Source organism: Paracoccidioides brasiliensis (genome assembly GCF_000150735.1).
Source record: "Paracoccidioides brasiliensis Pb18 unplaced genomic scaffold supercont2.2, whole genome shotgun sequence".
NCBI lineage: Eukaryota > Fungi > Ascomycota > Eurotiomycetes > Onygenales > Ajellomycetaceae > Paracoccidioides > Paracoccidioides brasiliensis.
This window is the reverse complement of record NW_011371359.1, coordinates 893,467-908,838: the sequence shown is the minus strand read 5'-3', so window position 1 is coordinate 908,838 and position 15,372 is coordinate 893,467. Positions and strand designations below refer to the sequence as shown.

The following is a 15,372-nucleotide window of genomic DNA, read 5'->3' as shown; positions in this document are numbered from 1 at the left end:
AAAACTATGCGCGTACAGAGTATAGAGCGCCGGCTTAAAGACACAGCAATCAACAGTTCCCTATGAAGGAAATTCATGTACTCACTTTTATTGAAACAACCTCAGCTCTAAGACTATCGACCAAGCCAAACCGAAAGAGGAGGTCCTTTGAATGATGGAACGTCCATCGAATCTAAACGGATGATTCACTAAGCAGATAAATAGTGATTCTGGTAAATGAACGCCTGCAAGTATGTCATAAAAATAGCGATAGAAGTGAAACCCAATTTCTTCAACAGAATGGCCTTTCAAAACTCGTTAGGAGAAAATTCCGGTCGATGGGAACATGGGGAAGATAAAGAATAAAAAATTATAAAATGACAGCAGGAAATGTTTTGTATTCGTGTCAGTAATATACAACGCGGTTCCGTACATGGCAAAGGAAGAGGAGGGATTTGCAGCACTGCACGTGCGGGTGGCTAAATGCAACAAAAGATAGAAAATGTCTATGTACTAAAACAACCAAACGCCTCGCTATGCATCCCTCGTGGGAAGAGGAAACCCGGACAAAATATAAAACACAAAAAAAAAAAAAAGGAAAAAAAAAAAAAAAAGAAACACGGCAAAAGAATATCTTAAACTGGGCGCGGTCCGGAGAAAATCATTCCAGCCACGTCGCTGGTTGGAATTCACCCTAGTTTAGATATCTAGGACAGAGTTTCCCGAAACCCATTTTTCCAATAACTAGCTTTTTTCTAATACTTCCTTCGCTTCATTAATCTTTGAGGCAAGGTACGGGCTTCCTCCCCGATCAGGATGGTTGAGTAGCATAAGTTTGCGATGGTGCGTTCGGATTTTGTCTTTGTTCAAGTTCCGTTCACTACATCAAGAGCCTCTATGTTAGCAAAAAAGACACTGACATCTACACCAGGAAATCAAAATCAATGCAAGGGATATCAATATCGGTGTTGGCAATATCACGTACGAAAGTTCCAATATAAGTGATGCCTCGCGCCTGGTCATACGAGGTTCAAATCCTCCCTTGTAAAAGGCTTTTCCTATGCTGCTCACGCCATCTCTATATCGGCGAAAAGCAACAAGTCCGGCACGGCCCTAGATTTAAACAACTATCAGTCTCTATTGCTTTTCAAGGAAACGGATGGAAGGGAGAAACGAACCAAGAATGCTGCAGTTGCGACTCCAAGGCCGACAGCCAGAACAGACGTCATATTTGAAGATGAAAGAAGTTAAATGGTCGATCAACGGTCAACGCAACCAAAATGAGTAGATATGTGAGAGTGCGACAGGGTATCAAGGGTAGGACTGAAAATGTAATAAAGCGAACGATGAGGTCGCAAATACTGAATTTTGCCTGCGATGAAGTTTCGCAGAAGGAAATAGAGAAGTCAAATGCACTAGTCTATATTAGGCCTAGCGCATAGATATATCACATGACCAGATCTCCACCACAAAAAAATTAAAATAAAATAAAAGAAATAAAAGTCGAAACAACGTCAAACGGCCAAGATCGAGGGAAATGTATAGAAAGTAACCTCAATTTTGTTCAAGTCGAGACTCGTTACAAAGACACCTATATATAAGCAGCCATGAGGTATGCGTTCTTTTTATTTCTTATGCCGTTTTATTCTGAGAAATTCATTAAAGCTTAAAATGAAACAAACCACAGGGTCGAAACCTGCCATTTCTGCTCCCAGCCATGCTATCCAGGCAAGGGCATAACATTTGTGCGCAATGACGCCCGTACATTCCGCTTCTGCCGCTCAAAATGCCACAAGAACTTCAAGATGAAGCGACAACCCCGAAAACTGAAGTGGACTAAGACTCACCGCGCCCTCCACGGCAAGGAAATGATCGTCGATTCATCACTCCTCCTCTCCCAATTTGCCAAGAGACGAAACGTCCCCGTCAAGTACGACCGCAATTTGGTGGCAGCAACTCTCAAGGCCATGGAAAGGGTGGAGGAAATCAGACAAAGGCGGGAGCGTGTGTTTACCAAGAGAAGACTGGCCGGCAAGTTGGCGCGGGAGAAGAAGAGGGCGGAAGACAGGAGGGTGGTGGCCCAGGGAGAACATCTTATTCGCAAGGAGCTCAGGGAACGAGAGGAACAGGATTTGCCGTTGGGAGCCCAGGCAAACAAGAATATCGGACAAGTTATGGGTACGGAAAGGCTACGGACGAAGAAGAAGACAAGGCTCTTGGTGGATGGTGGAACGCAGGACGAGATGGAAATCGACTGAAGGAGAAGACCTTTATTGCATTGTGTGTTTTTTTGGCTTCGATTTGGATTTCTTTTCCTGGCCTTTCATGTTACGGCGGGTATTATTTCGGCGTTGGGGTTCCTGTATTCTTAATGTTTCCGCTACGTCAAAATGCAATATAAAGGAGGGCTTTCAATGATGTTACAATTTTCGCATCGCGTCCTGTGGATTTTAGAGATTCTATTACAGGTTATAATGACCTTCACGACTGATATCTTTTCTAAACACGTGTCTCTCATATGTTTATAGGATATTATACACATGCTGGAATATTCATTCGCTGTTTCTCCCTTAACGCCTCACAGGGATCATCCTCCCCGCGATGACCTCCTTATGTTTACCCCTGATGTGAATCCGAGCCTAGTGAAACTGTCAGGCAGGCCAATGCAAATCACGCTGAACCGTCCAATGGAAAGTGAAGAAATTTTTCGAAATCTGGTTTAAACCATTTACTACCAAGAGCATCTTCAGCAATGGAGAGCGAATGTAATCTGCCAAAGTGCGTGCTTCCAGTCACGTGGTTGGGATAACTCCTGGAAAAACCGATCATTTGACCGACAGATTACTCTCGACAATGAAAATAACTGAAATAGGTACAGTATGGCACAGTACGTTGTTATTTATCAATTGAACGACGATAATAACAAAAGAGAACATATCAATAAATGTGACAAAGAAAAGTAACGGGGTGAGGGAAAATGGGGCATTTGTAGCTGGCCATAATATCATGATAAGAGAACAAAGAAACACATTTCTCATCTTGGTACAACAAGTTGTACAGTCACTCAAAATCACTCCTCCATCCTCCCAAAAACCCCATCGTCATCATCATCCATCGGCACAACAGAACCCTGGTCCTGCGCAAAGTCATCATCATCCATCTCCGCGTTGGACATGGACATGGATATAGACTTGGCTTTTTTCTTACCACCAATACCACTGCTGCCAGTAGAATTACGAGAACCCAGCAACGCATCATCCATCTTCACATCCCGCACATCAGAAACACGATACGACAGCGTCTGATGCATAGTGATCGGGTTATATACGGTAGGCGTGGGGGACGAGGCTTCCTGTTTAGCCGCTTTGACAAGCATGTCGAAGCTATGCGTGTTGACGGAAATACTGGTAGCGGTATTGTTGTTTTTGTCATTGGTGATACCAGCAGCCATGTTGTTGCCAGCGCCCACTCCCATGCTCTGGCTATCCAGGAAGCGAGCCGGCAATGGCGGCACGGGAGGGATATCCGGGGACATAGGCACGGGACCAGTGCGAGGTGTGCCGAAATGACACAGCTTAATGGCGGCGGCGAGGCCGGCTTCGTCATCATCCAGCAGCCCGCTGGGGTCTGCTGTGGAGGGCCTAGTGTCTGTGCTCGATTGGCGGAAGTGGGAGCGGGAGGGGGAGAAGGTGGGGGCGCTGCCGGTGAAGGAGCTTGAACGGATAGATTGAAAAGAGCGGGAGAAGCTACTGGTGCTGAAGTGGTGCTGGCGATTAGGAGTGCAGCTCTGGTGCTGGTGCTGATGGTGTGCGTCCCTGAGTTTCGCTGAGAAGCTTCCCTCTTCGCCAGTTGGGGGTGGTGTGGTTTCCGTGGAGCTCCCGCCGTCCCGTAGTTCGGAGATGCCGGAGGCCGTTGGGGAGGAGGAGGAGCGATCCGATTCTCCATTGCGGGGTTGGTGGTCTGATGATCCTGGGTTTTCCGGGTTCATGTTGACCAGGACAGTTGCAGCTTCAAGGAGCTGGACTTGCTGGTGTTTTGAGATAAGGAGTTTGGATGTGTAGGCCCATGCTGGGTCGTGTTCCCACCTGTCAACAGTTTGTTAATAAATAATTCTCCAAAACAATGATAAACATTAAAGTATTTGAAGTTTAATGAAATGCGGGAGAGAAAACCAAGTAAATAATATTCATATCAGAATTGCAGGGAGCAAATCAATTCCTCTATGATGACAGCAACGGCATGCAACGCTGCATACAACAGCCTGAAGGCATTGTAAAACAGAAGTGGCATATTGTCGAAGGAAAGTGAGGGCAATGGATGGAGGACACACGCACATATGTTTTGTCAAGCAGCTGCTATGCTTATACCCTTTTCCACACCGATCACATCTCAACTCATTCATAACACGTTTCCCGTCAGCTCTGACCAAGTGGGAACCTTCACTGGCTCTACGACTCCGCTGCTTCGTGCTTATGGGTTTACCACCACTCCCGCTCAAACTACCACCACCACCACCACTACTACTACTACTGACACCGACGGCGCCTGCTTCCGTCATAGGGGGGGAAACATCTTCCACCGCCGTATTCTCATCAATGGAATTAGGTGAATTCTTGCGTACCAGGCCAGTGCCGGCATCTTGAGCACCATTTCGTGAGAGATAAGAACTAAATCCGGACGAGGCTCCCACGGACGTGGATTCGATGGCTCTTCGCGAACTCAGTCCTCGACGGTGAAGGGAGGTGGAGAGGGGAGCGGCACTTGGGGATTCGCCTAGGGCTGCGGCCACAGCGGCAACAGCAGCATTGGCGGCGGTGGAGGACATGCTTTTCCGGCGGGTGATGCGGTGGTTGATGTTGACGGCACCGAGGGAGACGGAATGGGAGTGGTGACGGCCATTGGATTGACTGAGGGGGGGGGTGATATGGCTAACGGGCCGCGAGAGGGTGGAGGAAGGTTCCTGTAGAGAAAGAAGGGGAAATTTGTTGGGCGTTGGTCAGAACTAGAATTTTGAAAGGATGGCTCATCCGGCGGTAGATCCCATTTGGATTGAAGATGAGGAACAGAGGCCAGAACTACTAACTTTGAACGAAGCCATTTTATACGAACGGACTCTTCCACAGCAAGTCTCAGAGGGAGAGAGCTTGTCGTGAAAGAGCAGGGCGGGGGGGAATCAGTAGGGGGAGAAGGAAGTGAGGAAGAGGAAGAGGAATAGAATTAGGTGAGAGGGAAAAAGAAAAAAAAAATTTGAATCCGCGGCAATGAGCTGATTATTTATTTTACTAAATATACTAGCACCAAACAATAATTGGTTATGGAGGATCGGCCGGCGGTTCAAGAGACAGTGGAGCATTGAACGATCAGGCTGGATGGATACTGATAGGAAAGGGAAGTGGGAACATACGTTGAACGGGTGGAAGAGAGACATAGAATAACCGAAGAGAGTGTAAGAAGAAAAAGAAGAGAGTGAGGATGCGAGAGGGTCTCGATGAAGATTGAGGAGGAGAAAAATGTTGGAGAGAGTGTTTTAACTAGAGAAAGGGGAAAAAAAAAAAGAGAATAGATAGTTTTTAAAATACAATTCAGAAATATGAAAAACAAGGCCCCAAAGAAGTCCCCGGTTTTCGAAGTCTAACAGAAAGCTGGGAGGTGAGAAATAAAAATAAAATGAAATAAAAAATATTGGGAGTAAAAAAAAAAAAATTAAATAAATAAATAAATAAATAAATAAAAAATAAAAATCAAGGGTGAGCTGAGAAAATGGTCAAAAAAGGTGCAGTGAACGAGCGAGCGCATGAAAAATATCTACTATCCACATGACATATTCTGGATGAGCTACGAAATTAATTATTCTTTCTAACTGGATCTACCCTGCGCCCTGGCTCCAAGCAGCTATGGCTTTTACTCCTCTTCTTTCGATGACTAGTTCACCAACTTATCTCAATCTTTATTAATAAGTTATCTATCCAGCAAACAACCTGCCCAGGCCCAAAGGGACACCGTAGAAGAATCCCCGCCCCCTCGTTCGTATGGTCAACAGCTAGCTCCCTAGGCACATAGAACTACAACAGTCAATGCCAACTAGTGACCTGGGGCAGAGACTAACAAGAACAGTTATTTGGAAACAATAGCAAGGGAGGGAGAACTCACACTCCATCTGCTTGCTCTCTCATGCTCTGTTTTTTGATATTATTTAACTTCCCAGCTCCCAATAACTATTTCTTTCGGTTTGGGTTTGGAGAAGATTGCGGGTCCGGGCTCTGACTCTTTGGGTCTATTTTTATATCCCCCCCCCCCCCCCCCTCCCATCATTAAATTCTCAGCATACTTTCTTTACTTCTCAGTGCCCTGTTTTTACCAATTGCAGCGGTTCAGAATGTGAAATTTACTTATTTATTTCTCAGTTCGATTGACGACTGAAACTTTCCTCCATTTAATTCTGGCGGATTGACGAATACATTGTTTTTGTTTTATTTTTTGCTCTTTCCACCCAGCCAGAGGGAAGGTTTTTTTGCTGCTATGTTCCTGACTAGAGCCACCAAACAGGGATTTTGTGTTGGCAGCAAAGCGGACCCAGCGAAGAGCAGAACCGGAGAGGGGAAAAAGAAGGGGGAGAAAAAGAAAGTAAAATAAAATAAAATTGGCTATTATCATCTGTTTTCAAATATCTTATCAGACTCTTTAACAACTATCAAAAGGGTATTTCTTCCAATTGAATCAAAAAGGTCATATGAACTAGGGAAAATCTTTTTTTTTCTGCAACCAATAACCAACCAGTCCATCTCCGTAGAACTTTTTTTTTTTTGTCCGCCTAATTATTCTCTGGCTACTCTTGGGTTGTTCTGCATTCTTGCATTCTGGATGCGCCCAACACAGGATATGCAGAAGTTGGTTGTAGCAGAAATAGAAGGTAACTTACGCGATACCTCAGCCCCACTGCCAACATTTGCCACTTTCCATGTCGCCATCGGGTACCACTCAATGCCCGCTCTCGATTTAACTTGCAGAGAATTGCGGCAATGATAATTCAAATAAAAATAAATAAAATAAATAAAATTAAAAAAAAAAGTAAAAAGATAAAAAGAAAAGGAGAAAAAGGAAAAGTTAAAAAGGAAAAGAGAAGGAGAAAATGCATAAAAGGAATAAAAGTAGAGAAAAATTTATCTCTTACTTTTCTGATCTTTCACTATTTTCATCTCTGTCAGAGTATTTCTATGTGTAAAAATGCGCCCGGCCGACGGACCCCCCTCTAATTGCGGAGCTTCTGAGAAGGCCATTCGAACATACTCTGTACCCCCACAAACCTGCAAAACTGCATTGCCATCATTATTTCATTTCTCATGGGCACAGGGGCAGAACAAGATATGATAGAATAACTTCTTACTTGCTGTCGAAGAGAATACTCACCATATTTAGTTTTTTATTTTGTTTTGTTTTGTTTTGCTTCTCTGCAGACCAATTGCAATGCAAGCTACGGCGGTTGTACCGTCTTCCCGCCAATCACAGAGCTCTGCGTCATTCGGCGTTTCTTCTTTGTTCCTATTCTATCCTCATACAACAAACGAGTTATCCCACTGCCAATACCTTCTTAGATAACACATAAGACGATGCTATCATTCTCTGCATCACTTGTCTTCAACTGAGCTATATGTTGCTTTTCAAACTTCCAGCTCCCTCGCTCGGTTCTTTCCTGATGTTGGAATGCACACCCTTTTATCGTTCGCGGTCTTCTCCTCAGTTGTACCGGATCTGGCGTGTATATAAAATAAGGATTCTGCGATAATGGAGCCCTTCCCTGCTGTGGAAGACGCACATGGCTATCCCTCGTGTACTGCTAACCCTCCAGTCTCAAATAGAGAACCCCAACGCTCCAACACCGTCTCTTCAATCACCACTTGCCGCCTGCAAAGTGCCTCCCTGAGGTTCCTGGTATCAAACCCTCCCACGGGCATGTGGATGGCTACAGGGGATATCATTTCTCGTGCACCCACTCTTAATGAGATCCGTACTGGCTGCTTCAGCACTGATGGCTGGACGGAGGAAGGCCAGTTGGAATGGAGAGGCAGCACTCCCCATGATATCCAGAGAAGGAAATTGTCCCGGGCTAATACCCTGGCAGCATGTGCTTTTTCTGCTTCTGCTGCCCGTGACAGTGTCCTCGGCCCCCAAAACACGCAGCTGGATTTCCTGAGGGAACATGAAGCGCAACTACGGCGCGCCTCCACCGATCCGGTCCGTAACCCTGACTTGTGCAGAATATCGGAAATGGGACCAAACCAACAACCACAACAACTACAACAAGTTGGTTTCGGAAAGGCAGGAGGCTCTGCTGATGCCATCGAGGCGAAAAAGGAATCCCCACAGGAGATGGGAAAGCCCACTCTTTCTGATACTCCCTCCTCTGCTCCCCCCGTCCCCGATGTAGCTGGCAGATACCCCAACGGTTATCGCTTCCCACCGAAACACACATGGAAAGAAGCCATAGTAATCGGCCTGAAGGCTTTTGGTAACTTCATAATAACCCCCTTCGGTTTCTTCGTTACAATCTACGGCCTCAACATCGTTGCCTGGGGTGCAATGATATTCTTCCTCCTCCTCAATGCCGCGCCGGCAATGTGTAACCCATCATGCACGGCGCCTGACTCTCCAAGACAAATGTGGATAGAAATCGACTCCCAGATTCTCAACGCCCTCTTCTGCGTTACGGGCTTCGGCCTCATTCCCTGGCGCTTCAGGGACTTCTGCTACCTCCTTCAATGGCGGCTGATGAACTCTCACACCGCCCTCCGCAAGCTGGCAGGCATCCATAGAGCTTGGTTCAGGTTAGCCAACAGCGATAAACTGCCCGATGATATCGGCCCTCCCCCCGTCTACTCTTCCTCACCGTCATCTACAACCAACAGCAATATCCCAGCACACAATCTCTCCGAACTCCAATCCAACCCCGCCCTCCCACTCCCACCCTCCTCCATCCCCCCAGCCCCTCTAACGGGCGCCCGCGCACCACCGACAAAACCCTATCTCCTCGACCTCCTCGTCTGGATGTACGTGATCAACACAGCTCTGCAAGCCTGTCTGGCAGGCATAATGTGGGGGTTTAACCGGTTTACGCGACCTGGTTGGGCGGTGGGGTTCCTCGTTGCTGCGGGCTCTGTGACCGGCATGGTTGCGGGAGGGATTACGTTTTGGGAAGGGAAAAGGGTGAAGATGGTTGAGGGGGTTCCGGTTGAAATGGTAGAAGATGAAGATGAGGAATCGGGGGCTGCTGGGGAGAGGGGACGGGGTGGGGAACAAGATGCGTTTGAGAGGAGAAGAAAGTTGGCTTCTAGGCGGCGGACGAAGAGTTGGAAGAGGCAGGCGAACTGGTATCGGCGGATTTGAGGTGGGGAGATTAAGAGGTTGAGTATATACACGTGTGTGTTTGATGCATTGCGATGGAGTTTAGTCTTGTCGTTCCTTTTCCTTTTCCCTCTTTTTTGGCGTCGTTCAGTGCTGCCATCCATATCTTTCTGACGTGTAGTTCTTTGCCATTTCGTATGATACCCCCGATATACAAGCTATGTTTTATGATCAGCTTGTTATAATTACTGCGTCGTTTTATTTTTTATTTTATTTTTAATTTTTAATTTTTAATTTTTTTTTTTTTTTTTTGGCGGTTAGATTCGCGTCCATGCAGTTTTGTGCTTCTTTTCATAGACCCTGTCCCGGTTTCTGGTTTCCCAGCATCCTTTAGCTGGTGGAATGAAGGGTAACTGTGCATGTACTGGTCCTCAACAGAGTTGATGAAGAGACTGAAGTTAACCTGCCTGCTGATGTTGCACTTTTCATCGAAGTTATGATCTATATATCGCTAAATGCAAAGCATGTTGGATTTCAGCTTTAACAACATCATCTCCTCCCATCCCCTCCATGCAAGCTTGAGCCTGTCGATATTCGCGTTGATTGCAGCTCTGCTTGAACAGAGTCAGCATTGTGCATTGAAAAATACAGGTTTCTGCATACCTCAGTGTTGATCCAAACCCAGGGAAATGAGATGCAATTCCCGACACCTTTCAAATCGAGTGAATGCGAAAGACCAGCTCTACGCAAACTTTTCCTTCAAAAATCCGAGAATAATGCCCGCCAACTCCTCCGCCCTCTCATACATAATCCCCCAATGCCCACACCCCGCAACCTCCACAACCTTCAAATCGGGCAACAAACCTGCGTGCAGGGGCATCTCATTATACTCCGGCCTACACACCGCATCATCGTGACAAGCCACAAACAACGTCGGCACCTGCAACGCCAATCTCTCCCCATCCAGCGCCTTCTCAACCTTAAAATTTTCATTCCACGCGAAAGCTTTATACCAACACAGTGCGGGCGCAATGCCACCACTCTCTTTGTCCTTCAGCCGCCGAAAGAAATCCTCCTTATACACACTCCCCTCCCGCGCATATTCCCTAAGCCTACCATCCCCCGCACTCTCACTCTTCGCATCCCCCTTTTCCAAAAACCCTCTCAACGCCCCCTTCGCACAAAACATCTCCCTCATCCACCGCGGCTGCTCCCGATCGCCATGCATTGCCTCCCAAAACCGCTCCGCATTCCCCTCCAGTACGGACGCCCCATCCTCCGCCGTAAATAGCTCCCAGTACGAGAACCCAGGATACCCAAACGCCTTCTCTGCGGCTGCATTCGTCTCATTCAGGTCAAACGGCGCCTCCGGGCTGGGCGGCCAATACGCGACGTTCAATAGACACAGGCCCAAGACTCGCGTGGGTTGCCAGACGTATAGGCGCGTGGCCATGAAACTGCCCCAGTCGTGGCCGATGGCGACGACTTTGTCAATGTTTTCGGCTGCGAGGAGTTCGGCGAGATCTGCGGACATATCCTGGGAGTTATATGTGGAGGGTGTGGTCGGGGTGGATGTTGGGCTGTAACCGAGGAGGGAGGGGATTATGAGGCGGTTTGGGAGCATGAGGAGATAGGGGAGCAGGGGGCGCCAGAGGAGAGGGCCATCGGGGAAGCCGTGGAGGAAGAGGAGGGCTGGATCCGTGTGGGAAGCTGTCGGTGGCTGCGAGGCGTAATAGATGTATGTGACATGGCGGGAGGTTGTGAAAGATTTGGTGGTTAGGGGATCCATTTTTTTTATGTTCTGGATGTGCTTGTGAAGAAGTAGTTATTTGATATGTGTATATGGAGTTGGTTATTCGAATTGAATGGCTTTGGTTTTCGCTTGCACCTTTAGGACGGTTTAAATTCTAGGAGACATCAGCTGTATGAATGAATGCAAGCTATCATATTCTTGCTGGTGGAAGCATTCCTCCCATTTATGAGGTACCGTACTTGGTATATATCGTGGGTTGCGAAGGTTGGGAGAGCAGGTTGGTTGTGACGCGGCGGGTTGTGCAGGGTGGGTTCCACGGGCCATGCCGACCATCGTGCAGTTAGGGCTGTTATAGTGATCGAGGAAATTAATGGCCAGTATTGACTAGGTATAATTCTCCATTTTTACTCTTGACCTGTGAAGGTAGTTAACTTAAGGAGGGATTCCAGGGTTCACTCTGTGAAGAGAAATAATTGAAGATTTCGTCTTCGCAACCACCGTCAATACCAGAGAAAATTTTCTTATTTGTCTGCACGAATAAATTTAAACGGTACAGTATAGGGAAACTGGTAACTGATGCGGTTCGTAATGCCATGCAGACTGGGGACAGCAGCATTGTCGAAAGATCACTGCATCAAAATAAAGGTGCGGAGGAGGCTGAACCATCCAGCCGTGTATTATGGCAGTTAGACCAGCCCTTGTCGGGACCCCTCATACTTATCGATATGCGAGCCTTGAATGCTGACGAGGCCTGTATAGACTCGTCATCATTGTGGATGTTATATAGGACATCATCAGCACTTAAGACTGTAACACGCTGCAATATCTACTGCGTGTTGAGCAAATCCCAATTAAATAGGCAATGGGAAATTTACCGGGTCGGTAACTAGTAATGAGTTTCACTTCTTCGCCGGAGTCAGCATCTATCTATCAATGTGTGGGCAGGAAGAAAGGTTAAGAATCTCAATCCGATTCTCCCTTGCAGGGACAATGGATCGTTGTCAACAAGTCTTCCACGTAGTAATATCCTGAATCTTCTGTTCTTCCACGAGCGATTTTATGGGACCGTTAAGTTCCATGGATCACAACAAGGCTGACTGCTGACTAATCTTATCCTCGGTGATTAGTTAACTAAATAACTAGTTCCCCTTAAGCTCAGAAACACGAATGCCCGGGGCACCTTGAGTTTCTTCGTCACAGAGACAAAGGGCGCACGATCGCTTTATAGGAATGGTCATATTCGTCCATTCCCCAGCTTTTCAAAGATATTCTCACATGGGGTGTGCCCATCCGATCACCAGACTCAGTCGCATCCAGTGTCGGATCTTAGTCTCGACCACCATGAAAATTTCTCCCGGTACACAAATGGACGCTGGCTTTGGATTGAGGAATAGCAGCTCTGGGATCAATTCACATCCTTCAATGTGGTGGAACTCCAGTATATTGCTGCTAGAAGTGTTGGTGTGAACAAATGTGTCACTAAGTTAGCAGAGGGCACCTACAACACAACATTTCGACTTTCAATGGATAACGGATTGGCTGCAATCGCCAGAGCATCCCATCCTATCGCTGGACCTAAGTAGTACCCCACGGCATCAGAGGTCGCGATGATGGAATTTGCAAGTTACTCGCCTTCGACGATTTGTCGGTTGCGTTAATTAATGGTTGCGCAGACTCGTGGCGTCCTAGAAATGCCTGTTCCTCGAGTCCATGCCTGGAGTGCACACATTGGTAACCCTGTTGGTGCAGAATAAATTATCATGGAATAATAGAGGATGTGTGGAACAAGCTTCCTCTGCAGGCTAGAATCACTATCATGAAAGCTCAAGTATTGTTCGAGAATAATTTCACTCGTGGACGTTCAACTGATGAAAGAAATGGAGAAGCTTATTGAGCACCAATGCTTCGGGTGCGCCAAAGTATTCTTATCAGATACGTTCTGAGATGTGCTTGTCCAAAAAATGCAATCTTGAAATTCTCTTCAAACCCAACATGCAGGGGCTTGCGCATACGGTAATAGTGTACCTTGAACCCAGGAAAGTTGTGGTTTACAGCAGCGTGTTGGAGCCTTTTCACATACGTACAAATGCACAGAAGACTAAGCACGATCCGCAGCAATCAAGACATCCCACCTCGGTTCCTTAATTCCCTACTTACTCACACCATCCTTTTCCAACTTCATCGTCCTAACAGCCACCAAAACTCTCTCAAGAGCCTCATTTTCACTTAACCCATCAGGTGACAAAGGTGACAACAACCCAGCCACCGCTTCCAACATCCCCTCTTCAATCTCCCTGTATAATCCGGCAACAGAGTATATCAGCTGTCCATGGCGTGAGCTATCCACTCTATCCACGCTATCCACGCTGTTCCCGCCATCGCTACACATGAGAAGCGCCACGGAGAGAGCGACGACATGCGCAGACTGTACGGTAACACCTACCAGCTCGAGAAGGGCGCGTGGAACGATTCCGGTATCTGTCCAGCTAGGCGCAATGGCGTTGATGCGGATGGGGAGTTCGGGATATAGATGCGGGGTGAGGCCGCGCATTAGACCTAGAGAGAATGATCAGTTTTCTGTGTACATGAAAACTTCCCAACGCTCTTTAGATAGTGAAATACCCACCAAGGACGCCGTGCTTTGCAGTTGCTGAGCATTGTCAAAAATACAGTGTTAGGCCAAACTTCTGAGGCTTTTTTGGTCATGGATATGTTTCCGCTTCTCTCTCTCTCTCTCTTTCCTTTTTTTTTTTTTTTTTTTTTTTTTTTTTTTTTTTCTCTTTTCAAAACTTACTGTAGTCTACTGATGAGAACCTTTGGAAGCCTTTTGTATTTATATTGGATTTGCCTTTAGTATCAAAACTCCGCGTTCTAATCTCGTCACGACTCCATGAAATCTAAGGGAAGCTTACTGGATGCGGAAGCAGTCAGAACAATACTCCCTCCGCCCTTCTGCTGCTTCAAATAAAAGATCGCCAGCTTCACCGTGTTAACCACGCTCGTTAGGTTTACGTCGAGAGTAGGGTACTTGGGTTCGACAGGATCTCCATTCTCATCAGTTTCGTCGTCGAAGAAGCTGGTTTTGCTGGAAATTCCTTTAGGCAATCACTTGCGTCAACAACCTATTTATCAACTAATATCATTTCTCCCTCCCTTCCTCGTCAGCCAGCAGTTTTCAAAACTCACCCGCATTCGCAAAGACATGATCAATCGACCCATAAATTTCCCTTGCTTTCTTGAACAATGCGACCAGGTCTCTCCAGTTGGTAACATCGATTTGCAAATATGTCAGATTGGCATCATCCACTAGCTCTGGTGGAGGTGGATTGCGATCACCAATTACCACCTTTGATCCACTTGCGAGGAGAAGTTGAACTGTTGCCAAACCAATCCCGGATGAGCCACCTAACAATCAAATAACTAAAATGTTAGAAACATCCATGCTGTTTCGCATCAAACTTCTAGGTATCTCTCTGCTGCAATACCTGTAATTATAATGACCTTGTCTCTAAGGCGGGAAAATGCAACGTCATCGATGGTGAGATCAGTCATGATGAGTTTGGTTGTGAGGCAAGCCGGCTGATTTGCAGACAACTTGAGCCGCCCATGAATGCAAAAACATTTCGCCCATCTAAGCTAGTTATAAAGGGGAGGCTTGGGCTGGTTAATCCAACTACATCCTCATGGTACAGAACGTCATGAACCCCTCAAACCAAGCTCTAACCAGCTACCTCGGACGGACCACACACTACCACCATCCCCGGCGCAATTCCCCATCACAAAATTTCATATATTGATTTTATATATCATGAGGCATTTTTGGCACAGTCACACTGAGCTTTTGTTCTTTAGAGTGTTGGATTAGTACGGATCCTGCGAGACAAAAACGACCTATCCGAGGCAGAAAGGGCTTATTTACATCAGCTTCCACTAACGTAAAAGCTCGAAAAGGAGGCATATCTATTGGCAACAGAATAGAAATTATCTTCCAACCCTCATTGTCTTTCTTCGTCATCGTTTCTATCTGGAGTTGAGTTGATTTGGGTATAGTGAAGTTGTCTTTGCGATGGCTGGAACGAGGGTTCAATCAGATCAGATAAGCTTTAGTTAACTAGTTATCGCATCAGATAAGTTAACCAGTTATTTAAGGCTAAGAATCAATGCCGTCTCCTTAACTAAGTATTAACTTTTTTTTTTCTATCTTTGTCCGTTCTTTTGTTGCCGCTCATATAGCCATGTTATGTGTGTACCCAGGTTCTTAAAATATTTTGGCGCTTCTCACAGCGAAATTCCTCAAAACA

The 15,372-nt window shown here is 46.4% G+C and overlaps 6 protein-coding genes across 6 annotated transcripts; 2 read left to right on the top strand and 4 right to left on the bottom strand.

The window, feature by feature from the left end:
* Nucleotides 1–723: 723 nt before the first annotated feature.
* On the bottom strand, nucleotides 724–1,208 carry PADG_01478 (mitochondrial import inner membrane translocase subunit tim14; the record flags this gene model as incomplete). Its single annotated transcript, XM_010759164.1, has 3 exons — nucleotides 724–859; nucleotides 965–1,092; nucleotides 1,158–1,208. 3 exons carry the CDS (start codon nucleotides 1,206–1,208, stop codon nucleotides 724–726), a joined length of 315 nt encoding a protein of 104 aa, XP_010757466.1.
* A 378-nt stretch (nucleotides 1,209–1,586) lies between these two features.
* Nucleotides 1,587–2,237, top strand: PADG_01477 (ATPase-activating ribosome biosynthesis protein; the record flags this gene model as incomplete). The annotated part of the gene is made up of 2 exons (XM_010759163.1): nucleotides 1,587–1,591; nucleotides 1,667–2,237. The coding sequence occupies 2 exons, from the start codon at nucleotides 1,587–1,589 to the stop codon at nucleotides 2,235–2,237; spliced, it is 576 nt and encodes a 191-aa protein (XP_010757465.1).
* An 812-nt stretch (nucleotides 2,238–3,049) lies between these two features.
* Nucleotides 3,050–5,077, bottom strand: PADG_01476 (uncharacterized protein; the record flags this gene model as incomplete). The annotated part of the gene is made up of 3 exons (XM_010758626.1): nucleotides 3,050–4,064; nucleotides 4,347–4,939; nucleotides 5,063–5,077. The coding sequence occupies 3 exons, from the start codon at nucleotides 5,075–5,077 to the stop codon at nucleotides 3,050–3,052; spliced, it is 1,623 nt and encodes a 540-aa protein (XP_010756928.1).
* A 2,684-nt stretch (nucleotides 5,078–7,761) lies between these two features.
* On the top strand, nucleotides 7,762–9,360 carry PADG_01475 (uncharacterized protein; the record flags this gene model as incomplete). The annotated part of the gene is made up of 1 exon (XM_010759162.1): nucleotides 7,762–9,360. The coding sequence occupies one exon, from the start codon at nucleotides 7,762–7,764 to the stop codon at nucleotides 9,358–9,360; it is 1,599 nt and encodes a 532-aa protein (XP_010757464.1).
* Nucleotides 9,361–10,060: 700 nt separating this feature from the next.
* Nucleotides 10,061–11,107, bottom strand: PADG_01474 (uncharacterized protein; the record flags this gene model as incomplete). The annotated part of the gene is made up of 1 exon (XM_010759161.1): nucleotides 10,061–11,107. The coding sequence occupies one exon, from the start codon at nucleotides 11,105–11,107 to the stop codon at nucleotides 10,061–10,063; it is 1,047 nt and encodes a 348-aa protein (XP_010757463.1).
* Nucleotides 11,108–13,220: 2,113 nt separating this feature from the next.
* Nucleotides 13,221–14,623, bottom strand: PADG_01473 (uncharacterized protein; the record flags this gene model as incomplete). Its single annotated transcript, XM_010758625.1, has 4 exons — nucleotides 13,221–13,627; nucleotides 13,984–14,166; nucleotides 14,258–14,476; nucleotides 14,557–14,623. The coding sequence occupies 4 exons, from the start codon at nucleotides 14,621–14,623 to the stop codon at nucleotides 13,221–13,223; spliced, it is 876 nt and encodes a 291-aa protein (XP_010756927.1).
* Between the last annotated feature and the right edge of the window lie 749 nt (nucleotides 14,624–15,372).